This window comes from Penicillium robsamsonii (assembly GCF_028829455.1).
Source record: "Penicillium robsamsonii strain IBT 29466 chromosome Unknown utg000003l_segment0_segment0, whole genome shotgun sequence".
NCBI lineage: Eukaryota > Fungi > Ascomycota > Eurotiomycetes > Eurotiales > Aspergillaceae > Penicillium > Penicillium robsamsonii.
The window spans coordinates 1,075,487-1,099,424 of record NW_026643221.1 but is presented as its reverse complement, the minus strand read 5'-3'; the positions used below and the strand labels follow the sequence as shown (position 1 = coordinate 1,099,424).

The 23,938-nt window shown below is 49.0% G+C and overlaps 11 protein-coding genes across 11 annotated transcripts; 6 read left to right on the top strand and 5 right to left on the bottom strand.

The window, feature by feature from the left end:
* Positions 1–987: 987 nt before the first annotated feature.
* Positions 988–2,561, bottom strand: N7447_005135 (putative translation elongation factor eEF-1 subunit gamma; the record flags this gene model as incomplete). Its single annotated transcript, XM_057229397.1, has 3 exons — positions 988–1,991; positions 2,278–2,479; positions 2,532–2,561. 3 exons carry the CDS (start codon positions 2,559–2,561, stop codon positions 988–990), a joined length of 1,236 nt encoding a protein of 411 aa, XP_057084487.1.
* A 229-nt stretch (positions 2,562–2,790) lies between these two features.
* On the top strand, positions 2,791–3,785 carry N7447_005134 (mitochondrial 37S ribosomal protein uS9m; the record flags this gene model as incomplete). The annotated part of the gene is made up of 2 exons (XM_057229396.1): positions 2,791–3,622; positions 3,694–3,785. The coding sequence occupies 2 exons, from the start codon at positions 2,791–2,793 to the stop codon at positions 3,783–3,785; spliced, it is 924 nt and encodes a 307-aa protein (XP_057084486.1).
* Positions 3,786–5,174: 1,389 nt separating this feature from the next.
* N7447_005133 (uncharacterized protein) lies at positions 5,175–6,664 on the bottom strand (the record flags this gene model as incomplete). The annotated part of the gene is made up of 3 exons (XM_057229395.1): positions 5,175–5,266; positions 5,322–5,588; positions 5,863–6,664. 3 exons carry the CDS (start codon positions 6,662–6,664, stop codon positions 5,175–5,177), a joined length of 1,161 nt encoding a protein of 386 aa, XP_057084485.1.
* Positions 6,665–10,133: 3,469 nt separating this feature from the next.
* cnaB (calcineurin regulatory subunit B) lies at positions 10,134–11,008 on the bottom strand (the record flags this gene model as incomplete). The annotated part of the gene is made up of 5 exons (XM_057229394.1): positions 10,134–10,144; positions 10,206–10,540; positions 10,639–10,712; positions 10,768–10,820; positions 10,891–11,008. The coding sequence occupies 5 exons, from the start codon at positions 11,006–11,008 to the stop codon at positions 10,134–10,136; spliced, it is 591 nt and encodes a 196-aa protein (XP_057084484.1).
* A 446-nt stretch (positions 11,009–11,454) lies between these two features.
* Positions 11,455–13,389, top strand: N7447_005131 (uncharacterized protein; the record flags this gene model as incomplete). The annotated part of the gene is made up of 4 exons (XM_057229393.1): positions 11,455–11,613; positions 11,728–12,213; positions 12,271–12,567; positions 12,625–13,389. 4 exons carry the CDS (start codon positions 11,455–11,457, stop codon positions 13,387–13,389), a joined length of 1,707 nt encoding a protein of 568 aa, XP_057084483.1.
* Positions 13,390–13,930: 541 nt separating this feature from the next.
* N7447_005130 (ribosomal lysine N-methyltransferase) lies at positions 13,931–15,568 on the bottom strand (the record flags this gene model as incomplete). Its single annotated transcript, XM_057229392.1, has 3 exons — positions 13,931–14,638; positions 14,697–15,301; positions 15,418–15,568. The coding sequence occupies 3 exons, from the start codon at positions 15,566–15,568 to the stop codon at positions 13,931–13,933; spliced, it is 1,464 nt and encodes a 487-aa protein (XP_057084482.1).
* A 303-nt stretch (positions 15,569–15,871) lies between these two features.
* On the top strand, positions 15,872–17,043 carry kae1 (O-sialoglycoprotein endopeptidase; the record flags this gene model as incomplete). The annotated part of the gene is made up of 2 exons (XM_057229391.1): positions 15,872–16,223; positions 16,301–17,043. The coding sequence occupies 2 exons, from the start codon at positions 15,872–15,874 to the stop codon at positions 17,041–17,043; spliced, it is 1,095 nt and encodes a 364-aa protein (XP_057084481.1).
* Positions 17,044–17,589: 546 nt separating this feature from the next.
* Positions 17,590–19,088, bottom strand: N7447_005128 (putative Snf1 kinase complex beta-subunit Gal83; the record flags this gene model as incomplete). The annotated part of the gene is made up of 3 exons (XM_057229390.1): positions 17,590–17,654; positions 17,705–18,284; positions 18,349–19,088. The coding sequence occupies 3 exons, from the start codon at positions 19,086–19,088 to the stop codon at positions 17,607–17,609; spliced, it is 1,368 nt and encodes a 455-aa protein (XP_057084480.1). The 3' UTR covers positions 17,590–17,606.
* A 327-nt stretch (positions 19,089–19,415) lies between these two features.
* Positions 19,416–19,936, top strand: N7447_005127 (uncharacterized protein; the record flags this gene model as incomplete). The annotated part of the gene is made up of 2 exons (XM_057229389.1): positions 19,416–19,589; positions 19,673–19,936. 2 exons carry the CDS (start codon positions 19,416–19,418, stop codon positions 19,934–19,936), a joined length of 438 nt encoding a protein of 145 aa, XP_057084479.1.
* A 395-nt stretch (positions 19,937–20,331) lies between these two features.
* N7447_005126 (uncharacterized protein) lies at positions 20,332–21,667 on the top strand (the record flags this gene model as incomplete). Its single annotated transcript, XM_057229388.1, has 3 exons — positions 20,332–20,364; positions 20,433–20,893; positions 20,950–21,667. The coding sequence occupies 3 exons, from the start codon at positions 20,332–20,334 to the stop codon at positions 21,665–21,667; spliced, it is 1,212 nt and encodes a 403-aa protein (XP_057084478.1).
* A 364-nt stretch (positions 21,668–22,031) lies between these two features.
* On the top strand, positions 22,032–22,310 carry N7447_005125 (uncharacterized protein; the record flags this gene model as incomplete). Its single annotated transcript, XM_057229387.1, has 1 exon — positions 22,032–22,310. The coding sequence occupies one exon, from the start codon at positions 22,032–22,034 to the stop codon at positions 22,308–22,310; it is 279 nt and encodes a 92-aa protein (XP_057084477.1).
* Between the last annotated feature and the right edge of the window lie 1,628 nt (positions 22,311–23,938).

Sequence of the window (23,938 nt, the reverse complement as noted above, 5' to 3'; positions counted from 1 at the left end):
TGAGGAAAGTCCGAAGGAAGAAAAGGGTCAAGGAAACGACACAGAACATACTCGGTCTTCCTTGAGCTTCATCCATGGCAACTGAGATATGGCAAGTGCAAACTTGACAGGGTTTTACGTCGTATAGATATCCTGTAAACCAGCGATTGGGTAGGCTTTGTTACGATCACCAGTAGTAAGGACTGAAAGATACTCTGATAAACATTCTCTCCTACCCTTTGGAAGTCTCCTAGATATGCCGTATATGAACCCTAATACGAGACATTGCTAAGACGACTAAGGGCCCTAGCAATTTACACGCTAGACATCCCATGTAGGGATATAGGAAGACAGGAGCCATTGTATATGCACTCGACTTGCCTATTGTTCTCCGCCATTGTTGGATGGGGATTGCAGATAGCAGTTTATATAAATGGCTACCAGGGACACCAATACCTATATCTACATGTAGTAATCCTGGGTAAGCTTGGTGTGTCGAGAAGCAGCTTCGCGTGCTATTCCAGGACTGTTATATTCATGGATACTATGCGTTTTAGGAAGGCGGTATTGGCGGACTGGGAGTGATGTATCCTGGCTAAAATCGCACAACTCACAAGTGAATCACCCCAAGACCTCTTTTTACTAAGTGTTACGTGACAATTTACAAGGCACAGGAAGCATGCACTCAAGAAATCAGAGAACTGTCTCTGTTCTTTCATTGCTAGAACTAAACTAGCAGCGACCTGGCCGACTGGGATTGTCATAGTAGCAAACCCAAGCCAGCTCAGTCGATCATCATTCCACGTCGCAACGTATTCATAACCGTGATTCAACATCAACACATAAGACCATAGGTCAAGATATTTGGATAATCCCAAAGAATTTCAGGCAGAGGAAAGAAGAGAATGGACGTGAGGGGTAGGGTGTCTTCAAGCACAGCACGTCCATTGGGGTATTGGGGGATGAAATTTTATAGGAGATGGGGTGGGTGGATCGGGGTGAACACGCTTATTTGAAGACGTGGCCATCGGTCCACTCCTTGACCTCGCCGTTGACGGTGACGGGGACATCCTGGGCCCACATGTCCTCGACGAGCTTGCGGTCAGCCTCGTTGGAGGGGTCGAGCTTGGTGAACTCGTAACCCTCGAAGTCGGGGCCGACAGTGAAAGCGGGCTCCCACTCCTGGCCGCGGGTCATGAAGGCACCGTAGACGACACAGTTGTAGTTCTCGCCGTAGACGGACTGAGCACCGAAGAGGTACTTGCGGGAAGCCTCAAGACGGGTCTGGAAGCCACCGATCAAGTTGTTGGCCATGAAGGTGAGCTTGAGCTCGTTGTTGTACTTGTAGTTGACCTTCCAGAGAGAGTACTCATCGGCCTTGAAGTGCTCCCAGAACCAGGGCATGGCAACGGTGCGGACATCCTCGTTGGAGAACTTGCGCTTCCAGTCATCAAGGATGAGAGTGGGCTTGCCAAGAGCCTCAAGGGGGTGCTTGGCCTTGGGGGCCTCGGCGGGGGCCTCAGCAGCGGGGGCAGCGGCAGCGGCGGGAGCAGCGGCCTTGGGCTTGGGCTCCTTCTTGGGGGCGACGTACTTGATCACCTCCTCAGCGAACTTGGGGGTGGGGACGACAGCCTTGAAGGAGTCCTGGTTGATGATGGTGTTGTACCACCGGGTGGTGGCGGGGTTGGCCTCGCGCCAGGTTTTGTCAAGGACAGTGGCGAAAGCACGGGTGAGGAGGGAGGCAGCGAAGATATCGGCCAGGGTGATGCGCTCACCAACCAGGTAGGTGTTGGCAGTGAGGTGAGTCTCAAAGGCACCGACGATCTTGAGGGCAGACTTGGCGGCCTCATCGGTGGTCTTCTTGTTGTAAGCATCGAGACCCATCAAAGGACGGTACCAGGCACCGAACTTGGGGAGGACCTCGGCGTTGACGAAGGACATCCAGCGGAGGATGGAAGCGTAATCCTGCTTGGTCTTGCCAAGGAGGGTGGTCTTCTCGTTCTGGGAGGTGACTATGAACAGGACGTGTTAGTCAAGTTGCTTTGAAACTCAGTCGAGTCCAACGGTGGAACAATGAGTTGCCAATGGCACCACATGTCCATATCAAAAGGGGAAAGTCGAGTCCAAATTTTCCCGCAGAGCGGGGTAGCCAAAATTTTTTCAGAGTTGTTTTTTCTCAACAGTTACATTTCTGACAGGGATAACTAATGGTATCTCATCATAAAAAATTGAGGCGAAATATGGACCGAGTGGGGTGGCGAAATATATTGAATAGGGGGGGACGAAGTCTTCACATACCATAAACGGCAATGGCAATGGCCTCGGAGAGAGTGAAGCCATTGGCACCCTCGAAGGCGGGGATCTTGCCAGTGGGGTTGATCTTGAGGTACTCAGCGCTGCTGTTGAACTCAGCAGTAGAGTTGGCCTGGGTGTTAACCAGCTCCAAGTCCAGGTCGTTGTGCTTAGCAGCGACCAGGATGGAGATGGTGCGACCGTTGTCCTAGAGAATGTTAGACAGAGAACCAATGCAACAGAGATGGATAGGGACATACAGGCAGACCGTAAAGCTTTCCGAAAGCCATCTTGTATGTGAAGTTTGGAAGATGAAGAAAAAAAGAAAGAAAGAGGAGAAAGGAGAGGGGCACGCAAGAATTTTGTGCTGGCGGGACGACCTCGGCGTTCGGAGAAACTGATCTTGCTGGTGATCACATGACCTGACAAAAAACATGACACTCGGAGACCATCAACGGCCTCCATCTAGGACCTCAGAGCCGAGTTTCAGCCCCGAATTCCCCGCCAATTCCACCAGCCATGGCGTGGCACAAACCCACCAGCCTCGCACAGGCGATGCAATCACTGCGCCTAACCTCAACCCTCACAAAACCCTCATCCCAAGCCTCCCGAACAACTCTCAACACCCTCCGCACGCGGACCTACGCAACGGAAGCCGAATCCGTCCCCGCTGCCGCAGCCCCAGAAATCAACTTCGGCGCCTTCTCCCAAAAGCCCGCTCGCATCATCCCCTCCTCCCCTTCCTACTTCTCCGGCAGCCCGCGGTTCATCGACCACGTCCTGCAGCTGGAAGCTCTGCAGGCCAAGCATGCCTCGCTCCCTACAGTGGCTACCAGCGAGGCACCACGCATGGCGTGGTTCAAGCTCGCCCAGTTCCGTGATTTCGTCGGCGAGCCCGTGCCTATGAAGAAATACAAGTCCCTCGTCAAGATCCTGCAGCGGTTGAACCGCATCCAGCCCGATATGGTGCCCGTCGAGGTGCGCGATACCCTCGCCGCATTCTTGCGTCCGGGTAACCCGTACGCGGTGGAGAATGTTCCCCGGACAGTGGATGAGAATGGTCGCGCTCGCGGCAAGGGAAAGAGGAAGGAGTCTTCGGCTGTTGTGCAGCTTGTTGAGGGCGAGGGTGAGGTGCTGGTTAACGGGAAGAGTTTGGTGGAGGCGTTTAAGCGGGTTCATGATCGTGAGAGTGCGCTTTGGGCGCTGAGGTGTACACAGCGTTTGGATAAGTATAACGCTTGGATTACAGTGCGGGGTGGTGGTGTTACTGGTCAGGCTGAGGCGATTACGTTGGCTCTTGGCCGAGCTTTGCTGTTGCATGAACCTGGGTTGAAGCCGATTCTGAGGAAGGGTATGTTCTTGCTTCCATTCTTATATCTCATTCCATTTCTGGGACTGTTGCTAACATTAATTCCTTTACAGCCGGTGCTATCACAGTCGACGCCCGTCGCGTCGAGAGAAAGAAGCCTGGTCACGTCAAGGCCCGCAAGATGCCTACCTGGGTCAAGCGTTAAGTGGCCAGCGAGATCGCTCGAGCATTTTCTATTTCCTTTTTGTTTCAATATTGTATTATTCCACCAACCACGGCACCCCGAGTTCGCGACTTGTTTTATATCCTGTACTCTCAATGCATATGGGGCATCAATTCCAAGGTTTACACTGAATTTGATTTGAATTGAATGATTAGATCAGCGTGTTTACATCCATTTCGAGGCCTATGGTTCTAATATCTCACTGAATACATTATAACAAGTATGGATCGTGAGTAATGAAGTTTATCTTATTTCCTTATGTTTCTAAGGTTGCTCTTGGCGATTCTTCCTATGTTGAAAAATGGCATGGGAAGGATACTAAAACGGATGTCAATTGAGGTCAGACGCCATGTTAAGTTGTCCGGAATATTCAATTGAATCCAAGACAGCACCGATGTGGTAGCAGCCTTGGGGCAGGGTGAACATGACAACCGACTATTACACACCAATTAGGGCAAATATTGCTCTACAACTTACAACTTGAGCACTACCAACCCCACTACTCTTGCTTGCCATAGTCTCGAATATAAACCTGAATAGTGAAAATAGTTGATATTTGATATCAAGTCCATCAACTCCTCAGATCCAACAGATCAAACCAATCCTTGGAGGGGTATGCTAGCGAGATAGCGATTCAAAACGCCGGGACCCAATATGGATCTTTGATATCACACGAAGCAACAAGCATAGACTATTCACTAGACCAAAGAGAGAATGAAACGACCCCAAAATCCCAAGCCCAATTCCAAAACGGGAACACAAAGGTCCCATTCCATTTTTGCGCCAGATGCCCTTTGCCGTTTTTCGTGCCCACGCCCCAATGCAAAGCCAGTTCGGATCGATTCAATACAAAAAAAATAAATGAGATAGGAAAATAACAGAAGTCAAAGAGAACCGCCCACAAAAGACTATGTACAACTCGTCAAATTCATTAGGATATGGTAAAGAGGATTGTGATGTGATTGTGATGGCTGTGAACGAGAATGCGACATCGCCAAGTCACCTCGCTAAGATTTAAATAGGCGATAGGTATGATTCATGTGGAAGGATCAAGCGCTGGCCAAGACCGAATGATCGCCCCCACTGAGGGGGGAACGGGAAGACCAAAGATGGAAGGAGGTCGAACTCTCAAATGCGAGCCTGACGAGGCTAGAGGTGACAGGTTTCCTCTTCGTGGGTTGGCGTGACGCTAGTAGGCAATAGCCTGCCCGTGGCGGCAGCGCTTGGGTGAATTTGGCTCAATGCGTACATCACTCGTGTCTTTCTTATTTGGGAGTGGGCTCAATTTGATGTGATGATTGAGGTATTCGGGCTTGTTTTTTTGGTCGTTTTCTGCTTTTCGGTTTCTCTGTTGCCTCTTTGGGACTTGGTTCATGGTTGTGGCACTGCCGTGGCTTCGGGTCTGACAGGGATGTGATGAAGGTCGGGTCTACTGTCCATGAGATCAAGGCATTGGCCTAAGACTGGATTTGGTATGAGTAGGAGGTAATATAGGTGTGGAGTATAGCGCAAACTCACCGGATAGTATCTCTTCTTCCCATATGCCCATCTGATAATCCACTAACCCGTGTGGTTCAAGTTGATCGCAAAGCTGAATTAGGTCCCTTCCCATAGTCTCCATGCGGTCTCGTCGAATCAGACTCGTATGCGCAGGTTGTTGGCTTGTCGCGATCACTTCCATTATCAAATCTTTTTGCTTTTGACAGATGGCTAGCCAACATAGATTGAATTCGCTCCAGAGTTTCAGACGGTCGGAGTACTGGATGCTGTCGTCATGGAGGAGGCCTATGTATCATATCAGTATTAATTTCTCCCTGTAAACCCATCACGGTATCAAATGATGCTTGCATGACGCGTGCCTGCATACTCAGAGGAAACATTAAAGGGACAAAATGAACAAGAAAAGAAGGGTCCAGTCGGGAGTGCGACTTGTGTGCTACAGACGAGGATCCTCAGTAAACTGTGAACACATGTTCCTCTGTCTTCTCCGACGGGACAAAAAAAAAGCACAACGATAAGAAATCATATCAAAAAAAAAAAAAAAAAGGCTGCATCTTACCAAGATCCCGTGCATTGGTCACAAGCCACTCGGAAATTTCGAGTAGCGATCCTCCAGCCTCTACCAACCTTCCGGCTCGCGTTTGATCAAAAGTGCGGCGCAAGATGCGGTGATATCGTCCGATGGCCTCCTCCAGGCTGAGCTGATCCGACTGTTGGGACTCTGTTTGGGGCTGATCCAATCGGTTCATGGACCCGGAACCGACAGTAAAATCCGAGATGGGTGCAGAAAAGGACTGGGTGGTGTTCGGGCGTGCCATGGGACCCGGTTGGTTATAAGGCTGGAGTTGCGCATTCAGATAAGAGAGTCCTGCAACCCCAGACCCTGCAGATTCCTCTGGTGGAAAATACTGTGGAACAAATTGGTTCGACAGGACATCAATGGCTGCAGACTGCCGTGTCTGGTACTGTGGCACAACCTCGAAGTGTCCTTGGGTTGGACCCTGCTGACTGAACCCATACAACATGCTAGACTCATAGGGTGAGAATGCCGGGTCCTGATGTGCACGCCGTCGGTGATGTTGAATAGACGCTTGTTGCGGCCGTTGAGTCCGTACGAAGTCCTGAGGCTGATAGTTCTGTAAGTCATTCGACTGCAGGGAACCGCCGTGGAAGGAGCTGCCTGTGTATCCGTAGTCGTAGGACATCGGGGCTTGCTCCGGGGGTTGCGACATCCCCGTTTGGTCTCCACGTGGTTGTATGGCCGGGTCAAAATCGGTTGCACGACCCGGTGCTCTGCGAGCGGCATTTCCAGACCGAGACATTGACCTTTCATTCTGCTTCATACGTTGATCGCCATCCATGAGGCAATCACAGGATCGGTGCAGATCAAGCTCAGCCCAATGCTTGGGGGACAGCGGTGGGCTTGCGTAGGATGCCAGCTTGGATGGTTTTGAGGATTCCAGGAAATTTTTAGTTTCCCATAGGAGTTTTCCCCTTGTTGGTGGGAGGAGAAGAGAGAGAGGGAAAGAAAGGATGAGAGGTGATCCTTGCGGTTCAAGTAGACATTCAAATCTTGTCCTCTGACGCAGCCGCGACACAGATTTAAGTAATAGAGAAAATAAAATAACACAAGAATTGAAAACAAAAAATTTAGAAAACGAAAGAGAAACCGGAATTAAATGTAATTAGGCAGAAAATCAGGGCAAGGTCAGGTAGAGATATTAATAAGAGTAGATGGGTCTGAAAAGAGCTGATCTAATAGTAAAAAATAGTAAGGTAGATAGATCAAGTATATAACAATCCAGTCCATGAATGGTCTAGTATAAAAGGGTATAAAAGGGTATAAGAGTATAAGAAAAAGGGAATCATCAAGGGGGAATAAACTAGGGCTTCTTCCGTAGAGTAATATAAATTATATCAAATATCAAATATCAAATATCAAGCCCTAAAGCCATAACATGATCGGCGAAGGATCTACGCCTCTAACATCTAGCGCTATTCGGGAACCCGGTGCAATGGTTCTCCTCGGGATTTTTGTCATTTTGGATTTATGAGATTTTTTTTATTCGATTTTCTCTTTATTCAGTTCAGCTCTCGAGGTCAGGTGGGGGGTTTTTTTTTCTTTTCTTTTCTTTTTTTCTAGTCTCTTCTAGTGTGTAACGCCGTCCATGTTGCCTGGGGCTGATAATGAAGGAGTTGACATGAGACAAAATATTCTCCCCTTGCGTAGAGTTCTATGAGAAAAGGAAAATAAAAAGCAAAGGTTGAAAAAGTCTAAAGGCAATCAACTAGAAGTAAACAAGGTAAAAATAAAAAAGGGGGATACTTACATTCCGGGGAGATTAGCCGGGCAGCTGCTGGAACTCTCGCGGAGATGCATAGGTGAGGTTAATATGTAATATTAATGGGCAGAGTGGACATAGTGTCAGATTATTCTATTGAATCTACAAAGTACATACTCCGTAGTCCAATATAAATCATTTCAAATAGTGGAGACTTGCCCGATTGGATCTACACGGCTACATACGTTTTCTTTTCCTGATTGCTCAGGTGGGGAGAAAAGCAATTATTATAAGACAAAGGTATTTGTTTACTCATCCATAACTATAAACTATGGACTATTGACCTTTGTCCCCATATTCCAGATTCCACTCTAATCTAGATCCGACAGTCTGGTTGAGATGAGGACAATCACTCCGGATGCGACCTCAAAAGATCCGGCTTATAAAGTACAGAGTGTATATACCTTTGATCCACTCCGAAACGATCTACGCCGTAACATTAACCTTCGTACCTATGAGCATTTAACCTCCGTACATGTATGAAGGTACTTAATACTGGCGTTTCAGACTTTAAATCCAGATTAGGTTCCGAAACAGGATCCAATATGCGGATGTACGACATGTGAAATGAATCAAATTCCAGAAAGAAAAAGGAATAAATTAGGTCATTGGACAGATCGAGAAACCCGCGTGTACTTGATCGAACTCCTAGATCACCGTGCTTCTCGGCCGCCCGCAACCAGATGCCCGACACGTTGGATAGACCGGTAACACAAAACACGAGGCTGGAACTAGACCTGAGTATTTGTAATGGGGCGAAAAGGGAATGATACATTGTTATTGTTCATGGTGGAAACGATATCCTTCTAGCCGTGCCTAGAGCCATGACACTCCCTGTTTCAGGTTTGGATATCTCTCCAAACATATCAGACGAAACATGCACTAATATCTAATCTTAGAATCCCAAAACAAAACTTGGACTAAAATCTTCTCTAATCCCATGACCACTTATACAAGGGCCATCGTTAGGCAATCTCCCAGCTGAAACACTGATACCTACATCGGATGAGAGTGTATGCAAACCGAAAGTATGACCCCCCCCCCCCCCCCCCCCCCCCTCTCTCTCTCTCTCTCCATCACTCTTTCTTCCCTCTACCCTCGTAGATAAGAAAATTTCTATTAAAAGAAAAATAAAATAAATAAACACCTTTCTCTCGAAACACCAGTGCCTCGCCTCGTACGACTTCCATATCGGACTGCAGAGCCAACGAATCCAGTGCCTCGGAATTCCGAAATTATCGTCTCACCACGCTCATCCAGTCCGGTTGCCCAGTCAGGAGCACGAACGTCGCCGATACAGGGGACGGTGGATAGGAATGGCGTATAGGGAGCAGTGTGGGCTGAAGATACACATATGTACATCAGTACATAGTCGGTAATCACAGATGTAGGCACTGGAGCATATACATTCTGCCTAGGCACGACAACATACATAACCCAGAAAGTGAAGTACACATACCTAAGTATACATACTTCTTATACCTTTTGACGTTCACGCTTTCTTTTCTTTTTATACATACCGGCGTGGCCATATGCACAGACTACATATGTTGTATGCAGCAGGGATCAAACGGGAGCTGGGGGTCGGGAGAACCGCTAGAACAACACAACACAGTATAATGGGGAGTATAGTTCGTGGACTGCAAAAGGATAAGGCAATAAGATGTAGATGCGTCACCGACACGCGCAATGTGCTGGACAACAAGGATTGTCATTGTGGCTGCTCCCGTACCCAATTTGTTAGGCGTCATCCAGTCCACGAGACTGCGGTCTAGAAGGAAAGGGAGGTTCGAGAGGGGCTGGTGTCTGCCGAGATTAGTCTGCGGGTGTGGAATCAGGGTTGGTCCGAATGGGAAGGGGGTTGCTCATGCGGCTGAAACGTCAAGGCTTTGTTTTGATGGCTGGGTTTGGGAGTTGTTGAAGCATGGTGATATGAGGTCGGGACCGGGTGGAAATAAAGTTGTTAAGTTGTTGGGTTGAGATGTAGAGTGCAAGGGGTGGCTGATACTGTACTTCCCAGGTATACATGGCAAAGTCGTTTTCACCAAACCTCGTCGTTCTTTCTGTCGTCTACTTACCTATGTTGTATAAAACCGAGAAGAGTGAAAAGATGGCTGAGAAAAGACATCTAAACATAATATCTGAGAAAACCCCCGAAGGCCGCATAAGCGGCCAACTATTCTTGTTAATATATTTTGGCTTTTCGTGCGTACTATACTTTCCAGGGTAGTATTTGTATCATTGACACTGGGCGCCTGAGCTGACAATGGAAAATCTAACAGCTGGAAGATAAAGCCGGAGAAAAGGTCACGAAAAAGATGATTCCATAATATGTCCTTCCCATATCGGGACTGAGAAAATAAACTACAAACACGTCGCTGATCATTGAGTCATGTCATGTCGAGACCAAGAAAGAGAAATCCGAGCACCGAGAAGAAAAGAAGAAACACCATTGAATATGTCGCCACTCAACCAGTGAGAAAGGCAATCATATTTGATCTGGACTATAGTCAGCACGAAGAGCTCCAATGAGACAAAGACAAACCGGATCAAAACATACTCAGCGTCATACTGAGGCTCACGTCTGTATTCTCCACCATATCCGTGAACTCCTCGAAGCTAATCTTTCCATCCTGATCCTTATCAGCCTCCATGATTGTCTTGTCGACGATCTGCTGCAGTTGCACATCCTTGAGGTTATTGCCGACCATCATCTTCAACACGATGAACAGCTCGCCGTTGGAAATGTAGCCGTCACGGTCAATGTCGTACACCTTGAATGCGAATCGCAGTTTCTCTTGCTTGTTGCCCTTGGAGCTGAATGCTGACAGGCCGGTCACGAATTCCTGGAAGTCGACGTCACCGCCACCATCTTCGTCGAAGATGGCGATCATCCTATCATAAAAGAGATGTGTCAGGGACCAGGCGTATATAATGCAGATCGTAGATCGTGGGTGGGGGTGTGGGTATGGATGTCCGGGGGAGCAACGAACCTCGTGGCGAGCGGGTTGGACGACACTTGGGGTAGGGAGAGGAACTCATCACGGTCGATAGTGCCGGAGGCATCCTATAGGCTGTTTAATATGCCAGAAATTCTTCTGAATCCATGCTGGGTGACCGACCTTATCCAGCTTCATGAAGCGCTTGCGCAGGCGATCCACTTCGTCCCGGTTGACTGTTGTCGCAAAGTCAGTCACAAGCCCGATCCATCGCCTTGACACCTTATGCGACCGTGGAAGACATACAGTTGGAAGTAGACACAATGTTATCGAAGAGCTGGGTGGTACCCACGGAGCCGCGACGTCTCCGTGCATCGTAAATCGCAGCAGCGTTGGGCTCATTGGTGGACGACGACTGGTCCATGGTGGGTGGCTGGAGAGGAAAACAAGGTGCAGTGGCGATTTGTCCTATGGAGGTGCGTAGAAAATAAAGGTCGCAGGACTAGGGAAACACCAAATACAAATAGCCAGATCGAGCAAGATAGCAAAAGAGGAGGCAGGAGAGTTGTTATTGCCAAGGGCCGGGGAATCTGATATCGCCCAGCCCCGCACTAACCGCATCCGGACAGGCAAGCGAGCCCCTGAGGCCGTGCACTCGGCCAAAACAGGCCACCGCCGGCTGACATTACAACGTCAACCCAACCGCCAGCCGTGAATCACCCCATCTTCAGTCGTCAATATCTCCCCCCCTCCATCAAATTTCATCTCAAAAATACGTCTACGAGAAAGCGCATGAACAGACCTTTCTTCTGATTCCCATTTTACCCCGTCCCCGCCCATGGTCGTTGCCCTATTGCGCGTCCCGACGCTATGACTCGGTACGGGGGCCTGGGGAGGACGCGCCCTAAAAAGCTCACCTCCAAGGCATCCATCCCCGTTGTCCGGGAGTCAGACATCGATGCCATCGACGATGAAATCCAGAGCTCTCTACAGCAGATCGAAACCGGCGTCGAAAAAGCCGAGGAGTCGGTGAGTCCTAATTTTAGCCTCATCCCTATCACAATCACGTGACACGATCGCCAAAATGACACGAAATTTTCACCCCAATATAAAATGACTCGCGCTGACCTAGAATCGTGTTAGGAAATTCACCTGCAACGCGCGATTAATGCCACTGCCCAGGGAAAAGTAAATGAGGCACATATTCCTACTCCAGAGACCATTCTCAGTAATCTCCAATATGACGAACTCTATCCTCCCGTCTTCTCGCAACCCGCGACGTACATTCGGTTCTCCTCGACCGTCGAGGATTGCTGCGGATGCCCGTACAACATGACAGAGGAGGATGATGTCTTCCTTAAGATCATGAATCAGAAGCGCGATCCATCAGCTGGTCGTTGCACAGAGGATATCTTCGAGGAGGTCATGAACTTCTTTGAGGAGACGGCGCAGATAAAGCAGCCGTACGCATCGATTGATAATCCCCCGGTGTTATCCTTTGCGGAGATGCAAGACATGATGGATGCCACATTAGAAGATCCCATGAAGATTTTTGCCAAGGAGATATATGAGCACTGGAAGTCGCGTCGGATGGCTGTTCAAAATAACGCACTTGTACCACAGCTCAAGGTACGTTATTCTCCCATGCCATTGGCTATGCAAAGTCACTAACTTCTATCCCCGCAGTTTGAAACTGGCCAAGACACCGACGACAGTGATCCATTTGTCTGTTTCCGTAGACGCGAGGTTCGCCAGATCCGCAAGACTCGTGGTAGAGATGCACAGAGTGCCGAAAAGCTCAGACGTCTTCGCAAAGAGCTGGAAGATGCTCGCGAGCTTGTTGCTTTGGTGCGCCAGCGTGAAGTTGCTCGGAGGGAAATGCTCTCCGTGGAGCGACAGCTATTCAAGCAGCGTTGCGAGGTTAAGGAGATGAAGCGCAAGCTCAACATCAAGGATGATGACGAGGATCTCATCAACCAAAAGGTAAGCATGGCTACTGTGATCACCCAGTATGTGCATAAGCTAACCATTTTCCCACAGCCGAAAAAGAGAGTGCTCGATATGCCAACCCAACGTCCCAATGCTCCTCAACTGCGTATGCCCCTCAAGGCTGGACAAGGCGCAGAGGATTTGCAACTCCTGGAGGATGTCCAGGCCGAGAAAGAGAACGAGATTCTGCGCGATATCAAGCAGAACATCACCAAGCACATCAAGTGGAACGAGGGATACGTGGATCACACCCGTGCACCACTCTCTCCTTCTCCAGAAAGAATATTCGATGTGGCTGCTTTCCGACCCGCATTCACGGCACAGTTGCCCACTCCTCCATCATCAGAATCATCTGGCGATATGGATACTTCCTTAGATGTCACCAGCCCGCTCTTCTCTAGAGATAAGCTTCCTGCGCACGCCATGGAACTGCACGATGAACCACACCGAATGCCATCTTTCCGACGACGAGTTGGACGTGGTGGCCGGTTGATGATCGATCGTCGAAACATGGGAGCCGGTAAAGTCGATATGGACCCATTCAAGGCCGACCGATTCAAGTTCGACCAAGAGGATTCTGACGAGGAGCCCGATTATGATACCGATGCGTACAGCATTCAAATCATGCAGCACCGGGCTATCACCATGGCCAAGGCGCGCGAACAGGCTGCAGTGGCTGCCCAGGCTCATGCGCAGGCGCAAGCACAGGCAGCCCAAGCCCAGGCCCAGAGACGACTGCTGGACCAAAATGGTCAGCACCAAGGCTCTATGGGGTCGAATCTCGCACCAAGTGCCGTGTCGGTGTCAGAGACCTGACCGACCCTTTCCCTCTTTTCCCTCTTTCACAGCATTTGGCGGGCGTTTTCTTCGTGGCTCTGTTTTCCTCATCTTTTCGTCTCTTTGTCTTTTCCCACCTTTTTACCACACTTGTAGTTTTAGTACTCCTCATGTTTCGATGATTTCCGCGGGCGGCGAAGGTTGCTGGTTTGATGCCCGATTCTTCTTTTTCTTGCTTGTCCGCCCACCCTCTCCTCACCCATCTCTTTCTCGACATTTCGTTTCGACGCAGGTGCTAGCCACTTATGGCCGAGCGCATCTGCACTTGTTAGTGTACATAGTATCTTTTTTCTCCCGAATCTCGGTGGTGTTGGCTGGTGTCGGGCAGCCTTTGTATGATGGATAACCGAAGTTATGATGCAAGCGACGAATGGGAGGGCAAAGAAAAAGGCTCAAAAACATTCAGAAAATCTAAAACAATTTAATCACTCGCAAGAAGCACTTTTTTTTTTTGTTCTGTTGGGTTCAGTAGAACAGACTGATATCGGCCGCAGTAAATGGAGACAAGAGCGAAAGGCATTCACACCCTCTGAGTCTTGTACTGTCGTGATTCATCATCATCGCCATTGGCAGAACGTTTCAATGAACCAGAAGCAGCGGGCTGCAGCATGCCCAATACAGCCTGCAATACCTCCTTCTCGCCGATGCGGACCTGCAAGGCCATCCGAACTCGACGAGCCCCCTCATTCACATCACCAGAATCAGACAACGGAGAAAGCGAAGCCCTAAATTGGAGGTCTGAGGCCAGAGACGTAGCGTATTCAGCTTGTCTCTTTTGCAGCGCCCTGACCAAGATAGCGGTCGCATTGGCGTCCAACACTGGTCTGGGAGCCTTGTCCTTAGACACGCGCTGCTGGAACTCCTCAGGAGAGAGAGACAGCGTAGCCAGAAGAACTACTAACTCAGCTGGCAAAATGTCTTGCAAAGACGGGTTGGCGTTGACAGGTCTGGGGATTACATAGCCGTCCTCGAGGATGTCGAGGCTTGAGAGGAACTCAAGTCGGGGCTGGGACTCGGTGTCTGCGTTTGGAAGTCCTGCGGCTTGGCATATGGTTTCCAATGATAGCTCAAGTACGTCGTAGACAGAGTAGTTATCGGTCACATAGCCGTATCGGCGGAGGAGATCTGCGCGGGGGATCTCTCCGTAATCGTTGAAGATTTCTTCGCCTTGTTGAATTGGCTTGATTGCCTTCATGACTAGAGCACCCTCCTCCTGGTAGAGACGGGCCTAATGAGAGCGGGTTAGAGGTGAGATGGAAGAAAAAAAATACCATGTCCAAACTCACGTTGTTTCGGTCCGCATCGGCGTTGAGGAGATCCGCGAGCGGGACCATACCCTTAGGAAGTTGTTCTTCCTCCTCGTCATCAGTCATGTAGCTCTCATCATTAGCCTCTCCCTCATCTTCATCGTCCTCGGCCTTTTCGATGTCGAAAGCATAGGCCATAATGAGGGAACCCATGACATGACCCACTTGGATGAGGGCAGCGTTACCAGCATCGCCCTCCCAAGACGCAAGACCAGGAGGAGGCGGGAAGAGATCCGGTCTCTTTACCAAAATAGGAGCGATAGAATCCTTAATAGATTCCTCGGCGTTTGACCGACCAATCTTCTCGACGATAGTGCTAGCCTGCAGCTCCTGCAGCTCAGCTGGCGACCAAAACATCAGAGTATCAAAACGAGAAGGCAAGATTCGGAAATAGGGGGCCCATCTCGACCTTTCTCCTTGCAGGTATTCATACACCATGACCAGCATCAGGGAAAGCCATGGACCCATCTGTTCCTCTAAATTCTCCCCAAGCAGAGTCCTCAGCTCCGAATTCTGCACGGTGAGAACCATGGCGCGCGGAATCGAGAATAGTTCTTCGCCTTCCGGGATGCTGCTTTGGGCCACTAGAGCGTAGGCAGTATATTAGAAACTGACTAGAACAATTATGAACCTTCACTTTTTAGGAACACTCCGTATTCACTTTTGTGTGGTTGAGGTAATAGATTTTTTGAACACTTACCGACACCACGTCCAGCTCCAGTTGCCCGAAGATCTGCTAGTCTGAGCTTGGGGTTGAGCTGTACACCTGGGCTGGCCTGCAACCATGACATGAAGTTGTCAGACTGTTGTTGAAAGCCCTCGGCATCGGGGAAGTGGGCTGTCGAAGACATGGCAGAAGAGATCCCTTGGGAGGGAAAGGAAGAGGAGGGGAAGGGTGTAAAATGAAGAAACCAACGAAGTGGATACAGGGAAGAAGAAAATAATGGAGAAGAGGGGAAAGAAGAAGAGAGTCGGGAGTATGGCAAACTAAAGTCGAGAAGGGTAGCTCGGGTTTAGTTCGGTCAACCGATGGGTGCCGCTTTAAAGACTCGATAACGATAACGAAAATCATAGTCTCCCAAGCTCGCATACATTGCGATTTTATTAGATTTCATCTGATACATTCTCATTGATACCTTGAAATACCGCCCATCATGATCGCAATTGGAATGGAAGGCTCTGCCAACAAACTGGGCATCGGCATCATGCTGCATCCCAAGGATGGTAGCCCCCCGCAGGTCCTCGCCAATATCAGACACACCTATGTCTCCCCACCAGGCGAGGGCTTCCTGCCAAAGGATACAGCACGCCATCACCGACAGTGGGTTGTGAAGCTGGTCAAGCAAGCCCTTAAAGAAGCCAAGGTCTCCGTCGACGATGTGGACTGCATTTGCTTCACTAAGGGTCCTGGAATGGGTGCCCCGCTACAGAGTGTGGTGGTCGCTGCGCGGATGTTAAGTCTGCTTTGGGGCAAAGAGCTCGTCGGGGTGAATCACTGTGTTGGACGTATGTAATTCATACACACCGCGATATACTATTTGGAGTTGGAACTCGACCAAATCGCTGACAATGTGAATTTCCAGACATCGAAATGGGTCGCCTCATCACCGGTGCAACCAACCCAGTCGTCCTGTACGTCTCTGGTGGTAACACACAAGTCATCGCATACAGCTCGCAACGATATCGCATCTTCGGCGAGACCCTCGATATGGCAGTAGGAAACTGTCTAGACCGATTCGCGCGCACACTACACATATCCAACGACCCAGCACCAGGATATAACATCGAACAGCTAGCGAAGCAAGGAAAGCAGCTAGTCGATCTACCCTACGTCGTGAAGGGTATGGATTGTTCATTCTCTGGGATCCTGGCTGCGATCGATGGCCTCGCTAAGCAGTGGGGGTTAGGCGGGGAAGAGAAGGCGCGGGAAGATGAGCAGAAAACCATTGAATCTACTACCACCGCGAACGAGTCATTGGAAAGCACGCCTACACGCGCAGATCTATGCTTCTCCCTCCAGGAAACTGTCTTTTCAATGCTTGTTGAGATCACCGAGCGCGCAATGGCGCATGTTGGATCGAAGCAGGTTCTTATTGTTGGTGGTGTTGGCTCGAATGAACGTTTGCAGGAGATGATGGGCATCATGGCGCGGGATCGTGGTGGAAGTGTTTATGCGACAGATGAGCGGTTCTGCATTGACAACGGAATTATGATTGCACAGGCTGGTATGCTGGCATATGGGACCGGATTCCGGACCCCTTTGAAGGAGAGTACTTGTACCCAGCGCTTCCGCACAGATGAAGTGTTTGTGAAGTGGCGGGACTGATATCAATCGATGTCTTGTCTGAACCAAAAATATATCTATCATGTGTTATGAATTGAGCGAGTCAAATCCGATATCCTTTGCATTCGGTTAGATGAATTTGGAAAAAGTTATTCAACATTCATCACTCATCTCAAGTGGACTTTCGAGAAATTTGTAATATTCTTGCATAAATCCAAGCGCCTGTACAGCTGTATGAAGTGCGCACGATAAAATTCCCAATCCTTTCCCAATACCCAACATAAAAGTGACGCCTGAGAAATATGCAATATGTGGTGATCTCCTCACTGAGACAAATTGTTCAACGCACATTCATGTGTGTTGGTTGTAGTCAATGACTGGGTGATCTTGTAGTAGGATCTAGTTGCCACTATGGACGAGGAACCTGGGAACATCTGGACAGACAGGAACCAGACTGGCGAGGGTCAATGAGTCGAACAAGGCAGGAAATTGCTTGTAAATCCCTTTATCTCTGCAAATGGGACAAACCACAACATGTCCAAGGTAGTATTCGGTAAAAAAATGTATGCATGCAATTGAAAACGACCTATATGCCTGGACATAGCTCATTCTGTGATATCGCCGGTCGGTTTGTACAAAATAGTCGTAACATACTGCAGAAAGATTAGTTAATCCACGAAAAGTGTATAAAGCCATGACGTACTTTTCTTTTATACCTGGTTGTCACACTTGTAGCCAGGACACCGTTCTTGATACTGCTCGTGGCAAGGTGGTTCAGGACCGTGTGGTTCGGGTAGTTCAAAACACTGCTATCGTCTTTCATGGGAGTTGTGCCATTGAGAATTGACTTTCCTAAAAAGAGAGGCAGACTGGGAGGGGTAGCCGTATCTCCAATGATATTGGCAGCCTGGACATAGGCTGGGCTCTCTTCTTCCTTATCTAGATCGGCAAGGAATTGTGGAATGGCGTCACCGAAATCACCGGGTGGCACCTCTTCCTCGTTTTCTTCCTTTTCTAGATGGTGGTCCTCGGTATCCCTTGAGTGATCCTGTTTAGAGGAATCCAACACCGCGTTTGGGGTTTGAGCTCCTGACTGAACGGTCGAGTCCTTGTCATGAGCATCATCCGCACTGATTTCAATGTAGTTGACCAGGTGATTAGTGAAGTCGACGGCGGTTGGAAGATTATCCGCAGCACGCATTTCTCCATCGACAATGAACTTCAAGTGGTGCGTGCCCGGTCGAAGGTTCAGAGTAGTGGACATAACGGACGGATTATTTTCACTATCGAATGTTAGTCGAGTTTCGTGAATCCCAAATCAGCCATTAAATCAGCCATTTAACCAACCTTTTGTGCAGACGGAACTTCTTCTCCCAGTTAACAAAAGTTCCAGTAACGTAGACCTTCTGCGCAGGCGCTGTCCATTCGATAACGACCGGAACAGCCTTGCCGGCGCCACTGATGGTGAATGGCTGGAGCTCATCAAGCAACTCCTCCTCATCAATGGTTGTATGACCTGAAGCCGCAGTATTCGGATCCATCTGTTCATCCAAGAGGCCATTCGCGGGGAGCGACTGGATATGCGAGTCCTCAGGGCCGGCGACAGGCGATCCGGGCGTGGTGTTGGCATCACCAATTGGCAATGGCAAGCGCGGTGGGCGTTGTAGGTGAGCCGATGCGCTATAGTAAGAGTTGAGGGGTGGGGCAGATGGTGCCACAGGATCGCGCTCAGGGGCATGGCGCGAGATCGGGACCTGAACCGGGTTTGAGGTGTCGCGGATTGGGATGTCCTTGATCGGGGATGGCTCGACTCGGCGTGCATCCTGTGGCGGAGGCTTCTCTATGTTCTTGGGTGAAGATTCGGGAACATTTCGGGATTGTAGGCGCTCTTGCACGGAACCTTGATATCCTGCCGAGTGCCCGGCGGCTGTCTCCTTTGTAGCTGAAGGATCGGCCGCGGTGGCCTTGGGGGCAGAGATCGCATTGAGGGAGGATCGACGGGCGACTTTACGCTCGCCTGCAGAGCTGTGGTGAGCATGGGCCGGCGGCACGTCGCCCACCGGGCCTTTGGAAGGGTTGTTGCCCATCGAAGGCGGGGAAAGATGTGGTGACTTTGGGCCGAGCTTTTTGCTGGGAGTCGAGGAGAGAAGAGGGTCAAACTAAGTCACAATGGCAGGCCGAAGAAAGACACTTCCGATGCCAGCTCAAAGTAAGGATTGGTGTTGGGCAGTAAACAAAGTCGATTGATGTACTTACTTTGTCAAAGTACATGCAGACGCCGATGACGCCGGAAGCCTAATCCGGTAATATAGGGCTTAGGGCTTGGCAGTTGGACTGCAGCGCGTGTTACTTGGATATCATAACAGAGTCAAGATGCATAGATTGATTTGCAACATACGTTTATAATAATAATCATGGGCTGGATATCGATCCTGATATATCCTCTGTCGTTCGTTCTTGGCTTTACAATCCAATTACTGTCCTACTTGTTGACAACCCTTCTCTTCCTCGCATCGCCATTGATCTACATCGGACATGTCGTCTTATACCTGGCACTGCTTCCATTGCGCATCCTCGTGATACTAGAGGTATGTAATGAGATAGACATCTACGATATCTTATGTCTTCATATCGTAGCTCCTTGGTGGGAGCATTTACTAAGCCATGACAGGGGTTCATCTACTTCATGACCGGGGCTGTGCTTGTCGGAGCCACTATAGGCATGATCCTACATTTCACCGGGAGCACCATATCACAGCTCCTAAAAATTGAAGAGTCAAATGAGTCACGACAGCCTCGTGTGAAGCAGGAGCTTCTAGATTTCGAACCTCAGAACCCATCCTTCGACTACCTAGAAGCGCAGATGGAGGATCGCAATTTCCCGTCCTACTCGACGATCTTGGAGGAGGAAGAGAACAGCCACGAGTCAGGTTGATGTACAGATATCTTTCCAAGTTTAGTTTATATTATCACAAGATGCAATCGAGCCTGCCATCACTGGCGGGCTAGACACAAACCTGTCGCTCAGTGTCAAAAATCCCACTAGGCAATGGACGCGACCTGTCCAATCTCTGCGCGACATTATATTCCACTTGAGATAGAAATGTTCCACAAATGCACCCACTTCACGGTCCGGTGGACCAGGGCCCCCATATTGCCTGATTGGGCCATGTATGCGATCTAGCCAATCACATCGCCCACATCTAGTCTCCAACAATCCAAGGTACGATGTATATAATATCCTCAAAATCCATAATCCAGACTTGAAAATTCTGTATCCGTCTTTCGTTTCTCAAATTCCCTTCTTTGCAATATCACTTCTAGCCCAAAATGGTCCGAATCAATGCGTTCGCCGTGGAGCAAGTAAGCAACCCTCAAGCCTTATTATACCCAATCAACCTACTAGTTACACAGAAACTAACATCCAAAAGTGGATGGACCTCTACGAAACCAGTGCAAAGTACAACCTGGCTGAAACATGCTGTGCATCCATCTCCCTCAATGATCTACTAGCCCTGTCCCCGAAAAAGGAACTCGTAGACTTCACGCAAAAACAAGTCTACGGCGCGATCCGGGGATCCGAGGCGCTGAGGACTAACATCGCGGACTTGTATTTGCGATCTGAGTCTGCCGAGACCAGCCCCGTCTCTGCTGATCGAGTCCTCGTCACAAACGGTGCCATCCAGGCTAATTTCTTAGCGCTTTATACTCATATCGGACCGGAGGACCATGTTATTTGTCAATATCCGACGTATCAGCAATTATACTCTGTTCCCGAGTCTTTTGGGGCGGAGGTCACTTTATGGCGGTCGGATGAGGCGAATAAGTGGGGGATGGATTTGGGGAGGCTGAAGTCTTTGATTAGGCCGAACACGAGGATGATTATTTTGAAGTATGTATGGCTCTTGCTGGCCCCTTGACTGGATTTTTATTGACTAGAGTCTATAGCAACCCACAGAATCCCACTGGGGCGATTCTTCGTCGTGAGGAATTGCAAGGGATTGTTGATATCGCGCGTGAGCACGGTATCCTAATTCATTCTGATGAGGTTTATCGACCTTTGTTCCATTCTCTGGACTCCGACCAAGAAATTCCCCCATCGATTCTTGAATTTGGGTATGAGAATGTCATTGCAACAGGGTCCATGTCTAAAGCTTTCAGCTTGGCCGGGATCCGATTGGGTTGGATCGTTTCGCCGAATCCTGAGATTCTCGAAGCTTGTGCCTCTGCCCGTGATTATACCCTCATCTCAGTTGGCCAAATCGATGATAGTGTGGCAGCTCATGCTTTATCCCGTCCATGCGTGGAAAACTTGTTGCAGCGCAATTTTAGCCTTTCTCGACAGAATCTCGATGTCCTTGAGGCATTCATCGAAGAGCACAGCTGGGCTATGAAGTGGACAAAGCCAAAGGCTGGAACGACTGCATTCATCAAACTTGCTGATAGGGAAGGGAGGGCAATTGATGATGTTGTGTTTTGTCAGCGACTTCAGGAAATGACCGGGGTTATGCTGGTCCCTGGAAGCCAGTGCTTCGGGAGTGGTGTAGACTTCCGCGGATATGTGAGACTGGGCTATGTCCAGGATAACCAGGTGATAGTTGATGGATTGAACACTCTGAGACAGTTCATTCATGATGAGTATGAGAACCTGCCGCTGGCTTGCTGAGGACACTCGCCTAAAATAAAACCAATTCCAATCCAAGATTCGCAAAATAGACGTCCCAGGACAAGCGTGTTTCTGATGCCCAAAACTTGCTCAGCAGATCTCGTGCTCTTGTAAAATTTCCCATCCCAAGATTTTGCATGTCGCCCATTCGGTTGTGGATAAATTCACGTTCCTCGGTATCGTCGGTTTCACAGCCAACACTGAACATGGGCCAAAGGATCAATATATTCGCAGAAGAAAATGGTGGGATGCATTCCACTGCGGTTATAGTGTTTTTTATGTCCTCTTTCACCTTCGAATGGTTTATTGGGAGTCTTTGGACTCGCCGGTGGAGGTGTAATAAAGCAGAGTGTACAAAGGCAAGATGGGTACTCTGCAGCTCAAGGGAGTCTCTGCCAGAAACACTGCACTCAACAAGGGAAAGAATCTGAATCTCAAGTCTTCGAGCTTCTACCAAAACATCTTCCTGCATTTCAGGCTCAGTGTGGTACTGGCGTTGCACCAATTGGGACAGCCTTACGAGCAGGGGAGCCAAATGCAAGGAGTATCCACATATATCGTCGACATATGGGTTCAGCAGATCAGAAGACAAATCAAGCAGCCCAGTCTTAAAGCTCATCACACGACTAGTACTCAATCCTGATAATCCCGCGAGGACATCCATTGTTGTGAACCATTTGACCAAGCATTGAATGTATGGATCAGCAATGGGTAGTGTTTCTTGACTATCCAAAAAGGCACCCAAAAGGCGCATTACCCCGCCAAGATGAGTCCTCCATGTTTGCATATTTCCATTGCACACATCATTAGTGCACAGAGCCATGGCCGTCGTGACAGTCTCAGCTGTCAGTGTTGCACTTCTTTCACTGAGCGCCGAGCGCAAGCTGGAAATTGACAGATTCGTAAACCTCAAGCAGGAAACCCTTGACTTTGGTCCTGTGTCTTGGACAAGTCGGCTGTGGTGACTGCAGGCAGATGCGAGGAGGGCATATAGAAGATGGGGTGTCTCTAGGGAACTTGCAATGATCCTTTGCAGGAAGAGCGCTGGGGCTGCGGGGAACAGCCGCGGGGCGGTTTCGGTGTTAAAGATGTGCATGAAAAATTGAGATTCTTTTGATGATAGAAATGGTGAAAGGTTTAGAACAGGCTGGTGGGCGATAGGGTTTAGGCTCTGGTTGAGACTCTCATTGCGACAATTCGCTTCATCCGGCCTTGTGTGCATCACTACATTCTGGTTGATGATATTGATATCATATTTGCACTCCTTGGGAAACCGGGTGCAGCGCGAGCAGATAGGTTTCTTTAGATCACACTGGTCGTTTTGTTAGCAATGTTCAGCTGGCAAGCAACTTTGGAAGTTTTTACTTTGACCTTTTTGCGTCGACATTCTGTGCAGCCATCTCGCCTTCTTTGGGGGACGGGGCTATTTTTGCCAACCCGATGGCTCATAGCCGATTTTATGATAACGCAGGTTATATGGAGAAGAGAAGTAGAGAAGAGAAGGAGTTGGGGAAGAGAGTTCCACAATTCCCCCGAGTACCCGATCCAGTCATATTACGGCTTACTCAACTACTTGAATTGTTTAAATATTCTTAAATATCAGGGTTTTCGGATATAAACATAAACAGTAGTGCCTTTAAGTAGTTTCTTAGTGATCTTTTTGGTGGTCTTTGTTGATGATCGTATCCCCCTTTTTTGCTTACAGACTGAACGGATTGTTTGCTAGGAAGTAGGGTATAAATACCCTTTCTTCTAGATTCTTCTTTCTCTTTATTCCCTTCGCCAGTAGCCACAAGTGTCTTTTTCCTTGGTTCTTTTGGGACGTCTTCTATCATACTGATGATCCTAGACGTGAAGCTTCTGCGTCGGGTTATGCACACTAAAAAATCGGAACACACGACATGCTGCAGTGGCCCAGTTATTTATACTGGCGCTGATACGATCGCCATCCAACGATCTCAAGGATCCTCGCTGCCTATGTCAGACGGATTTGCGGTGCCAATCAGAGACAAGTTCAAGCAGATAATCTCCAGGACTATACCGGCCCCGTTCAACAACCTCGAAAGATACGAGTATCAGGTTCAGCATAAAATTTATGCCATGTGAGTACCTCTCCGCTGGCTTGCTCACACTGCAGGCCGCCATTAAGTAGATATCCTGGGCTTAAAATAGACAATTGTCTAATTGCTTTCTAGGGTATTGATATATATACCTCCCAGTGAGGGTTCAAATCCAAGGAAGATATTATATAGCTTTGTAATTCACTGCTGG